Source organism: Sesamum indicum, linkage group LG8, assembly GCF_026168435.1.
Source record: "Sesamum indicum cultivar Baizhima isolate 11 linkage group LG8, ASM2616843v1, whole genome shotgun sequence".
NCBI classification, from domain to species: Eukaryota; Viridiplantae; Streptophyta; class Magnoliopsida; order Lamiales; family Pedaliaceae; genus Sesamum; species Sesamum indicum.
In genome coordinates, this window is record NC_142664.1 from 28967010 (window position 1) to 28983368 (window position 16359).

The 16359-nt window shown below is 36.9% G+C and overlaps 2 protein-coding genes across 2 annotated transcripts; one reads left to right on the plus strand and one right to left on the minus strand.

The window, feature by feature from the left end:
• Positions 1-5429: 5429 nt before the first annotated feature.
• Positions 5430-7598, plus strand: LOC105169291 (uncharacterized). Its single transcript, XM_011089663.3, has 5 exons — positions 5430-5587; positions 6518-6577; positions 6676-6759; positions 6871-7046; positions 7350-7598. The coding sequence occupies exons 1-5, from the start codon at positions 5566-5568 to the stop codon at positions 7446-7448; spliced, it is 441 nt and encodes a 146-aa protein (XP_011087965.1). The 5' UTR covers positions 5430-5565; the 3' UTR covers positions 7449-7598.
• A 2771-nt stretch (positions 7599-10369) lies between these two features.
• LOC105169292 (gamma-glutamyl peptidase 5) lies at positions 10370-15174 on the minus strand. Its single transcript, XM_011089664.3, has 4 exons — positions 14752-15174; positions 11025-11174; positions 10766-10933; positions 10370-10654 (listed from the first exon to the last, which is right to left on the minus strand). Exons 1-4 carry the CDS (start codon positions 15058-15060, stop codon positions 10553-10555), a joined length of 729 nt encoding a protein of 242 aa, XP_011087966.1. The 5' UTR covers positions 15061-15174; the 3' UTR covers positions 10370-10552.
• Between the last annotated feature and the right edge of the window lie 1185 nt (positions 15175-16359).

Genomic DNA, 16359 nt, shown 5'->3' on the forward strand with positions numbered 1-16359 from the left:
TGACTCACTGTTGATTCTTGATACTTTGAGGTTATAATCTGAACTGTGTGTCTGCGTCGTAATCTCTGAGTGCTCATCTGTGATTTCATAACTGTTGGGACTTCCTGCTGTGATTTCATAACCGTTGGGATTCTCTGCTGTGAATTTTCATAACCCACTGAAACTTGTTTTCTTTTTGAAAATCCTTCCTTCTTTTCTTAAATTCGATTTTTTGAAAAGTTTTTTAAAATGGCCGGATACAATTTGCAACCTTTCGATGGAAAAGGTGATTTTTCAATTTGGCAACAGAAAATGAAGGGCATTTTAATTCAACAAAAGGTTTTCAAGGCCATTGATGGTCGGTACTCTGATTCCATTTCTGAAGAAAAGGTTTTAGAAAATGACGAATTTGCATATTCTTCTATAATTCTAAACCTGTCTGATAATGTTTTAAGAAAAGTTGGTAAACAAGACACAGCAAGAGATTTATGGGAAAAACTAGAGGATCTTTACACTGATGTTTCATTGCCTAGTAAGCTATTCTTGCTTGAAAAGTTTTTCAAATACAAACTTGATTTATCCAGAACCATTGATGAAAACCTTGATGATTTCACTAAATTAGTGCAAGATATAAAACTGACTGGTGATAAGAATATTGATGAGTATTCTCCTATTGTGCTCTTGAATGCTATACCTGATACATATTCTGATGTGAAAGCTGCGATTAAATACGGTAGAGATAGTGTGGGTCTTGATATTGTTGTTAATGGCTTAAAAAGCAAAGAAATTGATCTTAAAACAAATAGACCTAGCAATAATCATCATGAAGTGAACTCTGTTAGAAGTAGGTCCAAATTTAGGAACTCTAGTAACATGTACAACAATAGGAGTAAGAGTCGGAATAAAAACAGGAGTAAATCCAGAAATAGAGATTATTCACATAAGGATGACAAAATTAGAGAGAGAAGATGCTATAATTGTGGTATAAGAGGTCACTATATCAAGGACTGCAGAAAACCTAGACGTGATAATAGGGATAACCATGGAGAAGAAAAAGAACAAGTGAATAATGTTACTAATGAATCTGGAGAAGTCTTTGTGGTTTCTGATGTGAACTCCGTGCTTCCTTTGAGTATGCATGAAAGGCTTGTTGACTCTGGTTGTACTTTCCATATTAGTCTTTTTGAAAGCATTTTCTCAAATCTCAAAATTGGTGATTTTGGCTCTGTGTCTATGGCAAACGAAAAACGATGTGATATTAAAGGTATTGGTGACATTTCCTTGACTTTTGATAATGGTTATAGAATGACTCTCAAGCATGTTAGATATGTTCCTGAACTTAGTCATAATCTTATTTCTTGTGCTGCTTTAGAAGATGATGGGCTAGAGGGTAGATGGGGAAAGGGCATTATGAAAATCATGAAAGGCTCCCTTGTCGTTTTTAAAGCTGAAAAAAGACGAAATCTATATTTATGCTCTGTGACATATGATTCCTTGGCTGCTTCTGTGAACATGCATGACAAAACCGTTCTTTGGCATAAACGCTTTGGGCATATCAGCCAAAAAGGACTTGAGTTTTTAAACAAAGAAGGCATTTTGAGTGATAACATTGATAAACTGCCATTTTGTGATGATTGTGTTATGGGAAAACAACATCGTGTACATTTTCCTGCTACACCTTCCCCGAACCCTTCTATGTCATCTTGCATTCTTGACTATGTTCATGCTGATGTATGGGGTCCTTCCAAAGAACCTACCCATGGTGGGAATCGATATTTTTTGTCTATTGTTGATAACTTTTCTAGAAAGGTGTTTGTTTTCTTGCTTAAACACAAATCTGAGGTTTTTGAAAAGTTTGAAAAATGGAAAACCCTCGTTGAAAATCAAACTGGAAAAAGGCTTAAATCTTTACGCACTGATAACGGTCTTGAGTTTTGCAATAAGCATTTTGATAATCTTTGTGATAAGTTTGGTATTAAGAGGCACAAAACAAACCCCTACACCCCCCAGCAAAATGGTGTTGCTGAGCGTATGAATCGAACTTTACTTGAAAAAGTAAGATGCCTGCTGATTAGTTCAGGTTTACAAAAATCTTTTTGGGGTGAAGCCGTGTTAACTGCTGCATATTTGATAAATCTATCTCCATCTGTGCCTTTGCTTGGAAAGTCTCCTGAGACTGTTTGGAGTGGTAAAAAACCTGATATCTCTTTATTGCGCACTTTTGGCTGCTCTGCTTTTGTTCATCAAACTACTGATAAACTTGAACCCCGCTCCCTGAAATGTGTTTTTATTGGTTATCCTGATGGGGTAAAAGGGTATAGGTTATGGGTTAGAAGCCAACCAGGTTATAAGGTCATCATTAGTAGAGATGTAACTTTTAATGAATATGAGATGCCCTGCCTCTTGAAAACTGAAGTAGAACCGAAAAACTTGACCTTTAATAAGGTGGAGGATAACCAAGAAGGGGGAGAAAATGTAGTTGAGACCAATGATGATGAACAAAACTTAGAATTAGAAGTTGATCCCTTAGAGAACTATCAACTAGCTCGAGACAGGAGTAGACGAGAACGAAAGATCCCAACTAGATTAAATGATTTCCAAGTGGCTTTGAACATAGAAAACATAGAACCCGCAAACGTAGACGAAGCCCTTAGGTCAAAAGAATGGCTTAGTGCCATGAATGAAGAGATGAAGTCTCTAAAAGACAACCACACTTGGGATCTAGTTCCAAGACCTAAAAATTGCTCCCTAGTTGATTGCAAATGGATCTTTAAAATCAAACAAGAAAACCCTTTGAAATTTAAAGCTAGATTAGTAGCTAAAGGATTCACTCAAAAATAAGGGATAGATTACAATGAAATATTTTCGCCCGTTGTGAAATATACTACCGTTCGCATTATGCTTGCTCTTGTTGCTCACTTTGATTGGGAGTTGAAACAAATGGATGTTAAAACTGCTTTCTTACATGGTGACCTTGATGAATGCATATACATGCGACAACCTGTTGGTTTTATTGAGAAAAACAAACCTGACCATGTTTGCTTGCTAAAGAAATCCCTATACGGTTTGAAACAATCACCTAGACAATGGAACAAGAAGTTTGATATGTTCATGCTCTCTTTAAACTTTAAGAGGAGTGATTATGACCATTGCCTTTATTTTAAGTTTTTGGATGAAGTACATGTCTTTCTTGTGTTATATGTTGATGACATGCTCATTACTAGTCCTAGTTTAAATCTCATCGAATCTTTGCAAAATGACCTTTCCAACAACTTTGAAATGAAAAATCTTGGTGATGCAAAGAAAATCCTTGGCATGGATATTCACAGAAACAGAAAACGTTTTTCCATCCTTTTGAATCAAAAATCCTACATTCATTCTGTTTTGAAAAGATTCTCTATGGAAAATTCAAAACCTACATCGGTTCCCTTAGCTGCCCATTTTCAATTATCCAAAGATCAATGTCCTAAAACTTCTTCCGAAAAAGACAAAATGAGTAAAATTCCTTACTCTAATGTGATTGGGTCTATAATGTTTCTCATGGTATGTACCAGACCCGATATTGCATATGCTATAAGCTGTTTGAGCAGGTACATGTCCAATCCAGGACCTCCTCATTGGGAGGCTTTAAAATGGCTCCTAAGATACCTACGAGGTACCGATAACATAGGTATAAATTTCTCTAAATTTTCTGTTTCTGTTAATCTCATTGGTTATGTGGATTCAAATTATGCAAATGAAAAGGATAGTAGAAAATCCACAACCTCATACATTTTCACTTTGTGTGGATCATGCATTAGTTGGAAATCCCAACTACAACACATTGTTGCACTTTCTACAACTGAAGCCGAATACATTGCTACTACCGAAGCTTTCAAAGAAGCTATTTGGCTCGAGGGCCTTGTAAAAGAAATTGGTTTTCTAAAAAATCGGCTTACTGTTTTTTCCGACAGTCAATCTTCCATTCAACTTTGCAAAAATCCAGTTTTTCATGATAGGACTAAGCACATTGACGTTAGATTCCATTTTATACGTGATATCGTCAGCAAGGAAATCATCAAATTGGAGAAGGTAAGATCTGAGGAGAATCCTGCTGACATGGGCACAAAAAGCCTTCCGGCTGAGAAGTTCATAAATTGTTTAAAGATTCTAAATTTAGTTCCTGACTAACGTCAATATTTTTCTTGCAGGTACACAGGGGTAGATCCCCCTAAGGCTATGATGAGTAACCAGGTCCAAACCAAAATCTCCAGGACCCAGTACCTTTAAGGTCTGGTCCAAGGTGGAGTATGTTGTTGCTATGGCCCATGACCTTAAAATCGGTAGGCCACTTAAAAGCCCAAACCCCAAGCCCACCCGGCAGCCCACAGACGACCCGTGACCCGACCCACTACCGGTACTTATACTCTACTTGTTGCCCTAACCCTCAGTATGTACCTTGCGCCGTCTGCCTCTCTTCTTCCCCTTTCTCTCTGATACTCACCGCGATACTCTTTCCTTCTTGTCACCGGCTTCCATGGAAGCTTTCCTAAACCAAGATAATGGTTTAAGGAAAGCTTCAATGGCTTTCCTTTCTCACCTATTTTCTCAATCGTATAAATAGGAGCTCTCTCCTCTCTTTTCGGTGAACTGAAATCGAGAAATACCCGAATCCTCTTAACTCTTCTTTGTGAGAATCGTGAGCCTTGAGGTGTCTTTTGCGACCGGGTGAGATAGTGATCTGAGTGATCCGGTTCGTTGAGGTCGTGTCTCCGTGTGGTGTTGCCGTGGGCTTGGTGCCGTTTGGGAACGGAACTTACAGTGGCCGTGTCCCTCTCATTCTTGGACCTGGTGTTTTCTGAGCCGACTATTTTAACAAGAGTTTGTCTCTGTTGATTCCTCAGTTTATTCATTCTGTTATTTTATTATACTGCAATATTGGGTTGTATAATTTTAAGGAGTTTCGTACTCCAAATCGGCATGTAATAGTTGATAGGATTGTTTTGATATCCACTCTACAGTTCCCAATCATTTGATGTGATTCTATGATACAACATAAAAATGGTCATTTGAGGAATGCAGTGCTAATTGTGAAATATCTATAACAAAATAATTATTTATTTTATCACCATAAAAACCTCACATTAAGCCTTCACCTATTAACAATTACAACTTGAGGTACGTACCATACTTTTTTATCTCAAAGAAGACATGTTTCAGGACCACACAGAGGAAGGGCAGTTTTGTCCAATCACATAAATTTGACCTGGCAATAGGGCGTAGGGTGGTGGTGGCTTCTCCTCCAAGAAAAATCTAGAACATGGTGGACAATTTTTAGAGATAAAATGTGAATAGCATGACTCCCCTGTGCTTCTCTATCACAAGTCTGTGGGCCTCACAGTTGATTGGTCCAAAGACAATAACAACCATTTACATCCTGACACGTCATTGTTTCACCAAAACTCGCAGCAGGGAATCACCACCGATTTTATAATATTATTTCCAGTTACGGGGTTATATATAGAGATCCGAGGGTTTTGGGGTCAGGTCATATCTCTTGCCTAGGTTTTTATCATCGTCTCTCTTCAACATATCAAATCGGAAGCCATGCCTCGCCGTAGCTCAGGGGGTGAGTTTTTCGCTTCCTTTCGCCGTTCTAACAATTTTGCGTCTGTTGTTTTGCCGATCTGTATCAGTCTTTGAGGTCTCGGTGTATTTTATATTCCGTTGGATTTTATCGGTTTTAGGTACACGATTAGGGTGTGATTTTTTTGGGCATTGGACATGTCGTAACCTGGTACTTTGATGGGTTTGAGCTGTTATTGTAAAGTCTGGGGTCTGCGGAGTGATTGCTCGATTGTGGTAGTGGTTGGTGCAGGGTTTTGAAATGTTAGATGTTTGCTTGATTTCTATTTCTTTTAAGAGCCCCTTTGCTATTGGCTTCGCGGTGTACGTGTTTTGCATATTGTGAAAGAAGTCTCACTGTTATACATTAATGATATTGGTTATTCAAGTATGTTGGAGATTAATTAGGCAGACGATTAGGGGATATGGCTTCAATTGTATAGACTATAGGACTTAATTAACCATTTTGAGTTATGTTTAATTCTTTTCGTCCTTCTCAATTTGTAGTTAATGCATTTCTTATTCGGTTGTAGGTATTTCTTAGATGTTGTAGTGTCATTTACCGTTATTTCTGGTTATTACTTGTTAGTGTGTTCTAATCAGGATTTGGTGATAACTGTGGATCTCACCTGTCAAGTTGCAGTATTATTTTGCAATCCCTTCTTGTAGGGTGGACACTTAAGTTTTCTTTTAAGACTGTGCTGTATTATCATGTCCAGCTGTTAGGTTTAGAGCCAGTTCCTTTTTACAGGAACTAATTCGTTGCATACTAATAATGGAGTTCTGGGGTATTTCTGTGCTGATATGGCTATGGTGGTTGTATAATGCTTACTTGGCATGATCTGCATGATCTGCTATCTTATAGTGAGGCTTGCAATGTGAGTCTGATTGGCTATTTTGAAGAATCATGTCTAAATTCTTGCTTGATTGCCAGGAAGATCTGCCCGACCAGCTCCACGTCCTGCTGCATCCCGTAACCCACCTCCTCAACCAGGTACCTATTCGTTTCTTCCCCACTCTCTTCAGTTGAGCATGGATACTGTTGTTGTTCAATCTCAACCCTATGCATGTTGTTTGCTATTGTTTATGCAGTGAATCATGCTCCTCCACCAGCTCCGGTTCAGAGCAGCTCTGGTGGATCCATGCTTGGAGGCATTGGTGCAACAATAGCCCAAGGTATGTGGATACATGATCTGGATGCTCGATTGATGTGGAGAGTAAGACAGTTCAGACACATCTTTTTGTTTCTTGTTTATCTTATTCTTTTGTTGTCTTCAATTTCTGTAGGAATGGCATTTGGTACTGGAAGTGCTGTTGCACATAGGGCTGTTGATGCTGTTATGGGTCCTCGGACAATTCAACATGAAACAGTCGTCTCTGAAGCTGCAGCAACTCCAGCACCTAATGCACCCAGCATGGGCGGATCTGATGCTTGTAATGTTCATTCCAAGGCATTCCAGGATGTAAGTGAATCTATCTCTTTCCAGATGAGAACTGCTCATCACATCCCTTTAGGTGTATTATATTAGTTTTGAATCACGCTAGCATTTTATGTGGTGGATAGTATCTGTCTAAATCTGGAAATGAATTACTAGTCCTCGTAAAAAGGAGGTGACCACTAAAAAAAAATAGTTTGCTTATTTGTGATGTCTTGTTCTGCTGAACCCTCATGTTATTATTGGCTTTCTAAACAATGGCATTGTCAGTTGCTTTTGTACTTCGAATGAAGTTCTTATGTTGATTATTGAATGTTGAATTTTTTGCAGTGCCTGAACAGCTATGGAAATGACATCAGCAAGTGCCAGTTCTATATGGATATGTTGGCTGAATGCAGGAGAAACTCAGGTTCTATGATGAGTTCCTGAGTGTGATTTCCGGCTTGGTTACATCCAATTCATCATTTGTGTTTGAATCCTCAAGGAGATGTTATTAAGGGTTCACATCAGTGGATATTATTGTTACCGTTGAATGTGGTGTTCTACAGACTTTATTGGAATAAATGATACTTTTAAGAAGCAGACATCTTAGGAGAACATTATATTGTCTGGCGTAAATTTCAGTGCATCTCCATTTTGCCTTTTGATATTATTAGGTTAATATGGGAATTTTCCCTGTGCCCCTCCCTCCTCCTACAAAACTCTTAGCTAAATTTTGGTTATTCTTGATTCTTAATAACAGAACTTTGGAATTGTTATTAAAGGCCCATTACATTGGTCCACTGTGGGGTACTAAAGTATGGCAGAAGCAAACAATGGAATTCGCTTGATGAAAACATTTCTTTGTCCAAGATAACATGAAGTTATGCAATACGCGTTAACGCAAATGTGTATAGTTTGTATTTGGGTAGAGGATCAAGTGCAGTACCAAATGTGCTCTTTCTGTCAACAAAGGTATTGTAGCAGTGAGGAAGTATTCTGGAGAATATGAACTGGAAAATCTCCTACGGCTATGGTATATGCTATCTTGGATCATTACGTATGCACTTGCAGTCTTAAGCTATATAGTAGGGATGGAGCAAAGAAGAATGCGTTTTTGGTGTTAAGTCTTGCAGTAAACACGTTCCATATCATATGGAAATATGTTTTGGAGCCAATATTTTTTCTTTGAATCTCATTTTATAGAAATATGTTATAGAGCCAATATTTTTCCTTTGAATCTCATTATATTTAGGTATTTCGTGTTTGGTTCTAATGAAAAATTGAAAATCTATGTAACGATTGAGGTTGGGGTGGTTTATCATGTCCTTTTATTTTGTTTACTTTATCACAAGAGTCAATTGTTGAAAACTTTTTTACTTGTGCTAAGCCAGAAACAAAGCGAAATGGACTGCAATTACACTAAAGAACTGGATGCTAGATGTCCCTTGCAATGGATGTTATACTTCAGTGACATAAAACGATGTAAAATGGGCCATTGTTTACTCAAGGCCCTCAGCTTTTCTTGCTCTTTGATCGATAGCAGCGAATTACGGCCTGGCTGGCCGGCCATTTAACAGGAGTGCTGGTAGCTTCTGTCTACAGTAAATTAAGCCTCTAGGTTGGGTTGGGGCGGGATGGATTTCTGGTTTATCATCCACATTCTCTGCTTGTATGCACGAGGTGCAGATTGAGGTGGTGGTGCTTCAGGGCTTCTACGTTTTTGTGTTTCCTATTGAGATGAAAAATACTCACGTGGAATGACAATACAATTTACTCGAGAGCCATCCCAATAAATAAATCTGGGAGTACGATCAAAGTAACTCTCCAACATAGTTATGCATTAGAGTGTATCTCCAAGGTGGCACGAAAGATTAAACAACTTTGGGAGAAGAGACAGAATGGGGAGTGACAGGTTATACAGTAATTCTTAATTCGTGTTGGTGGAGGTAAGGCTGCAGTTGCTTTTAGCATAATATCGTCCTGCAAAGGCCATCGTCTATGTTTGTGCTTCAAATACAGTGAGTTATTATCTCAGTCTAGTAGCACAACAGATTCTAAGATTTTACGAATAAAGGGATAGTGTAACCACTTTTTATAACGGAAATGTTAATAGCTTGTTGGAATGTTTGAATGCTTTCTAACGTTTTGGCTTAATGAAAAATGGGGATTAGTATAAGGAATACGGGGAATTGCAGTGAAGGGATATGTCCAGATTGGAAGAGTATTAGCATGTATTATTTTGGTGATGACTCTTTACTCATCATTCCTCTCTAGCAATACACTAGGTTTGCAGTGATCGAATAACCAGTTTTATCCATTTAGACGTATGCATCAGTTCAACTAGCCAACAATGAAAGAATCAAACATAATTAAATTTTTTCAGGAAGATGTATAGCTGCACCAAATTACGAGCCAATCCAGCTGAGCTGCTGCCCAGGCGGCTGTGTGCGAGAGTGTGAGAACCTAGGTCTTAAACCTACAAAGGTGCACAACTGCACATGCATCGGTCTTGAACCTACAATGAAGGTTCTCAAGCTCAAGGCCCTTTAGCTATGTAATGAGGGATATAGTCTACCAACTTTTAATATGTGAAGCGACTTTACACCTCTCCTTTAATGCTGTTTCTCCAGTATTGTGATGGTGATCTACACTACCTTTCCCTTTGGCATATAATATTGGCATATAAGCAATTTACTTTAAGCATTAATTTTGATAAACCAAAATTATTTACATTTATATAAATTTATCTAACCCCTGTTTTATCAAATTAACACTCGCATAAGTTATTGGTCAAAACTCGGTAAACCCAAATTTCTAAATTAATTTTTGCAACAATTTTGTATGGCATTTGCTTTGATAGAGAAATTACGGCTTAGCTCGATTGTTGTTCTTTCTGCCCCTTTCTTGAATCTTGAATCCATGTTCTGTCTTTTTTTAATCCTTGGCCCCTTGGCTCCTACGTCGCAATAAGAAATGGTCTTCTATATTGTTGTAGGGTAGTATTCATCCGACATTTCCCCTTAGTATCATGTAGAAAAGAACTTTTAATAGTCTTATAAAAATATTATTTTTAGGTACATATATCGCATTAGCTGGGGCCAGACATTTGTGTGCCCCTCCCGCTATAATTATATATAATACGAGCGGGATGATGGCAGCAAATATTTGAACGTTGACAACACGCGGGGCGTACGTAGTTGCCAGACGTGTGTGTGCCTTCTGATTCTTCATAGAATGTTAGCACGCCATGAAAGTGCCTGCTCAATATTTAAAACTGGCCCTTGAGTTCTCCAGCGGTTTCTAGCATCACATACTTGGTCAACTACCATAAACTACAGAGTATAAATCTAGACAAATGAGATGGAGACTTGGAAAATGAAATTAAATAACTCAACTCACAATGTTCAAATGTCAATACTTATAATAAAGACCCCATCCGATGACATCAAATGGGGTCTTGTTGGAGTTTAGTTCCCAAATCACACGATTTTCTTTGCCAAACTTACCCAACATTACTTATATTTACATTTCTCTAGTCCCCCAAGTTCTAATCACAATCTTCCCTTCAGAAAGCTGGTGCATAGTTTCTTCCATACTTCTCTATCCGGCTCGCTTGCCCCCAACTTAGTCTTGGCTTCTTCAGCAAGAGACTCCTGTATGAGCAAAGATATGCGTCATAGGATCAAGAACTAGCGAGGATATTGTTATATCAAGAGGGGAGATGATTTTGAATCCGAATAATAGTACTAGAATCTTTGTTGTACCTCGATGAGATCACGGTTGAAAAGACGGTCAATCAGGTGTAACAGGATGTCCTTTGTGTACTCAGGGTGACCTTGGATGCCCATAATATGTTCAGAGCACCTAAACATCTCTATCCCGGTCTTGTCTGACCATGCTAAAACCTCTGCTTTAGGTGGAAGTTCCCATAACTATGAAGTAAGAACAAAAGTGTGGTCAGGATACTTTATGTTTTCACATGATACGGATTAGAATGAGCTACTGATGAAATGAAAGTGAAACCTCATCTCGATGGCACTCGATGACAGAGAGGGAAGTAGGCATTTTCAGGGTGGTGAAAATCTGTGAGGGAGTCAAGTGAACTTTTGTGATCCCAATATCCCATCCTGCACTGGCTCGGCCGACCTTTCCTCCTAGAGCTCGTCCCAGTATCTAGTTAACACCAAAAAACCCTTTCACATACAAAAACATAGGTCATATAATTAATGAATATGCTAGGATACTGCTTATTATTCTCAGCAACGTTTTCATGTCCCATGATGACTAGGAAAGGAGAGGGGGCATGATCAATTACTTTGTGGAAGGAAAACATCAATAGCTATCAAACATGATAATGCTTTAGTAACTGATTCTATTCTTGGACGTGTTTCCTTCCGTGTAATATGGGCCAAAGGAACAAAGCAAACTCTGGTGCTGACAAGAGAATCATGCAAACCAACGGAAACGTGTCAGGATGGATTTGACTTGCGTGTGTGATTGAATTGGACATCCTCATCATCCCACCATGACAACCATAATTGACACCCAGGTGTAACGGCGTCATTTCCTATTTTTCTATGTAACATTGAGTATGGAAAAAGAATTGACTCTTATAACAGACAATGTTGCATATACTAAATAGTATTTGTTTATTGGGATTAATGCGTGTCTGTTGCAGTCAAATCACATGTTCATGAGCAAGCTGTCTGTCTTTTACTACTGTTATTGACATAAACAATCTGGAGCATTTCGACGTCAACAAAAGTGGCAGATAATTGGACGCTGTTCGTTTCTCCTTCAGAAATGTCATTCAGAAGAAATTTCAGAGCATCTTTGGATATATGAAAAGCCACTGAATGGACGGCACAATTGACTCTATTTGGATTCTAAGGTTGTAGTTTGGCCATAATAAAGAATATACTATTAAAACAGACAGGTATCAAAATATGATGATCTAGTTTCTACAGCAGCGCAACATAATATTGTCTTTGTTACTTCATAATATACATAAATCTTGTTATCAACTAATAATTTCATTCATTTTTGATTGCTCTCTTTTGTCGGTATCATATAAGAACAATATTTCTTGAAATATCAGCACTATCAACAGCATTTGTCCCATTAGAACAAAACCACGATGGGAAACATAAGTTAGTGGTCTTATGTATCTACCAAAGATGGAGGGACACAGAAACGGTGCTGGATCAGACGTGGAAAGTAATGGGCTTAGCATACAGGACAAGTTGTTCTGCTCCACACGATTTCTATTCTTGCAAACTGTTTTTTTACCGTTTGTGGTATTCGTTTTTACCTGAGTTCCACTCTCTAAGTTTTACCAAAAGGGCTTGGAATCTTGTATTCCCCCAAAAAAAGATGGATTTATTTCGCAATATGAGAGTAAATTAATGTTTCTCCTGATTTGACTTGTCTGAAAACAAATTGGAATTAACAGAAAAATATCCTAGAGTGCATATACCAAAAGGACGAGCAGATAAAGGGGTACAGATGTATATTGTTGGTGGGATTCCACGAACACCAAGAACCTTAGAAAGTGAAAACAAAAATCTACTAGATCAATTGGTTGCATTTTAAGTTGTGGTGTTCGTATTTACACATGTCCAACTATCAACAATAAATTGTAATATCTCTACGAAAATTAGATGGAAAGATAAGATGACACAACAGATAACAACTTCTTTTTTGATTGAAAAAATCAACGATGCAATCCATTAGAGATTTGATGTCACTCTAAATCGGCATAAATAAAATAAATCAACCAAAGAATTTGGAATTGGATACATAGAATACAGAGAAACAAAAATGGCGAAGCAAAAGTCTCAATCACGTGATAATTGTTATAGCCAGCATTAATTGCTTTTTAGCCCCACAATAGGAGGCTCTATTTAGCGCCAAACTATTGTAAAACAAGGGCAGACGGCCCCAATCAAACCAGCTGTAAGGCTTCAATTCAGGACCACGAAACACAGCATAGTTTCACACATTACTAATTAATAGTAAGTAAGTTGATCATAGTACTGATTATAATGTCAGAAAGTGTACAAGTTTTTCTCACCAAGAACTGTTGGATGATGTTGTGTTGGTTTTAGAAGTAGTGCGTTTATAAGCATTGGCCACTTTTGTAGGGGTTTTCCTCGTAACAGAAGAATCCATTATAAGCATAATGTTTAGTTAAGTCCTTATTAACTTGATGAAGTGAAATGGTATGAGTATATGACTGTGGTAATTAGTTTGATTCCTAAACTTAGTTTTTGAGAGGAGTTTAATTCCTAAACTTTTATAACCAATGATATACTATATTTTAGCAACAAGTGCATATTGCAATCTTTTAGCATCTCCAAACATCATCTATTAATACTCATTTCTTTTTATATTTGGTAAAGTTATATTGTTTGCATTATGACTATAAAAAAGATTTAGACAGAATATTTTCCAATCTTTTCAATTTTATTTTTGTATTAACACCACTTTCTATGGTTCTATATTTTTTAAAAAGATTTACTACTTTACCCTTGATTTGGAGAATAATACACGTCAAATAATTTCTTAAAATAGCTTAATGAAGAAATATAAATAAAATCGTACTAGAGACCACCAAAACAAAGTTTCCTTTATATGTCAAACGTTTTCATTTTCTTGTATTAGGCAGCTATTTCCATACAAATAATGATGATATAACCAAAAATGATATGAAGTCTTCGTCATCTTTGGAGAAAGTTTGTACAACTTTTTAAAGAACCATCCTAAACATTCAATTGACCAAGCCTAGCCGTGAATGGAATTGAATTGGCCATTTTGAATCATTTTTAAAATGCTAGATCCACATTTACATTGTCAAATAATTATTTTATTGACATAGATGGCCGTAAACTGTGCCAGCGGAGGTTTTTTATACTTAGACTTACACAAACAATTTATTCGGCTAAAACAATAAATTCCCTTAAAACGAAGTAAGCTACAGAGACGGCTTTCTTAATTGGTAGTTGTCATTGGACTGCTATGTACGGTGGCCCCATATATTATATCGCACCCCATTATATTATGTAATAGTTAAATCTTATTTGTCTAAATGCATTAAATACGTTGTTCTTTTTTTAGAAAATATTAATCGAGCCATGTCTTAAAACCTAAATATTATTACTTCCAAATGTATCAATTATATATATCCTCTTCAGGACATACTTAAATACATCTGAACTTTTCAAAATGAATCTTTTTCCTAAAATTATATAAACTCTCAAAATATAAAATCTTATATTTTTAATTCTCAACTATGTTTAAACTAAAAAATAATGTTATACAATATTTCACACCTTTCTTTATAGGCGTCAAGGCACAGCGTTCAGATAATATGCCTAGTGTGATTAAATTGATTAATGCGTTCACCGACGGAGAAGGTCATCCCTAATTCTATAATATTTTTAAGCGATATAATCCATCAACTTGAAGAAATTTGAATATATATCTAACACTTTAATACACAAAATATATATATATATATATATATATATATATATATATATTTATACATGCAAAAAAAAGGTGTCACGCTTGAGAGTGAAAAACCACAACTACCAAACCAAACTTAGCAGGCATAAAACCAAAAAATAAAGGACAGCTGTCTGGACAAGCAGCACAACGAAATGGAAAACTGGCACGAGCAAAACAAGCAAACAAAAATCACGAACCGTACTGAACAAAAGAGAGTGAGAAAACGATGAAAAAAGCATACCTGATGGCCGAAGCAAATGCCGAGAACTTTCTTCTTCATGGAATCCAATTTCTTCAGCAGAATCAGGAGTCTACAGATCCAAAGGTCATTTCCGTGCGCGTCATTGCAGCTTCCGGTGATCACGAATCCGTCGTACTCTGCGATCTCATCGTCATCCGGAAACTCGCCTCTCGCCACCTTGAATACGTCCCATCTTTCTCCTTCTTCTTTCAGCATTCGCACAAAAACTCCGTAGTAACCGCCGTAGATTTTCTTCACGTAGTCTGAATCCTCGGCACAGAGAAGAACGGCGAACTTTTGGCCTCCCATTCTCTCTCTCTCTCTAATATATATATATATATATATATATATGTATGTATGTGTGGAGGGAGAAAGGGTGAGAGCCGCGGAAGAGTAGAGCTGGGGGAATATGAAAATGGGTTTGAGGCGAATACTTATTAATGGTATTTATAGAAGTTTAGGGAACATACAAATGGGAATAACTGATGAGCGAATTACGTATTTGTCCTTGGAATAGTAATTGACTAACTTGCCCCTCCTTTTGCCTGTTGCTTCAAACTCTACTCTATAATTAAAGAAACACTTTGATCCAACTATAGAAAGTTTTAAATTTTAATGATATTTGATAATCTAATGTAAAAGCATTTTTGCTCAATCATGATTTATAGGTGTTTTTATAGTTGAAAGTATTGAGATAAGTTCTAAAAAAATTTAACTGTTAAATTTTTTTTAATGTTTTTTATGTAGGCAAGTGTTGGATATCGACCGCAAATAAAGAGTTTGAGCAACTTATAAATCTCAAGGTCTCATCTTCCTAGCGAAATGCCTTTTCAAAATAAAGCAGTGAATTTCATACGAAGTTGGAACGAACAATTTCGTGTAACGGAGCATCGATTAATCGCAAACCACATCATCACCACTGTCTGTGCTAATGAGGCCATGTGTTCGTCCCAAACTCCCTCGTCTGAGGGGCTAATGATGTAGACAAACATCTAATATCTAATATTGATTGTAGATGAGGAGTTTGAATAGTTTATAAACCTCATAATTTTATCTCCCTAACGATGCACTTTTCCAGGACAAAATTCATGAGACTCATATGAAACCAAAATGCACAATATCTAGCAATGGGATACTGATTGAATCGCAAATCACATCATTTGGTGTTATTCGTCCGAACGAGCACATGTGTTCATTCAAAATCCCTCGTTTGGAGGATTGATGATGTAGGTAGGTATTCTATATTGGTTGCAAACGAGAAGTTTAAATGGTTTATAAGTTTCACGGCCTCCTCTTTCTAACAAAGTATTTTTTTAAAACAAAATCATAAGACTTATACAAAGTGGAAATGAATAATACCACGTGCAACAAGACAGCGATTGGGTCACAAGCCACATCAATTTTACTTAACCTTGTTGTGGTTATTTAATTTGATGTTTATGACCCATTATTGTAATGATTTCATAGTTGAATTTATAAGATCAAATATTCAGCCGTTGAATTAAAAATATATTTTATACTCCCAAAATTTTTTGAGAATTTTATAAAAATAATTTAAGATGTGTATTTAGAATTAATTATATAAAAAAAATAGTTTAAGATATGTAT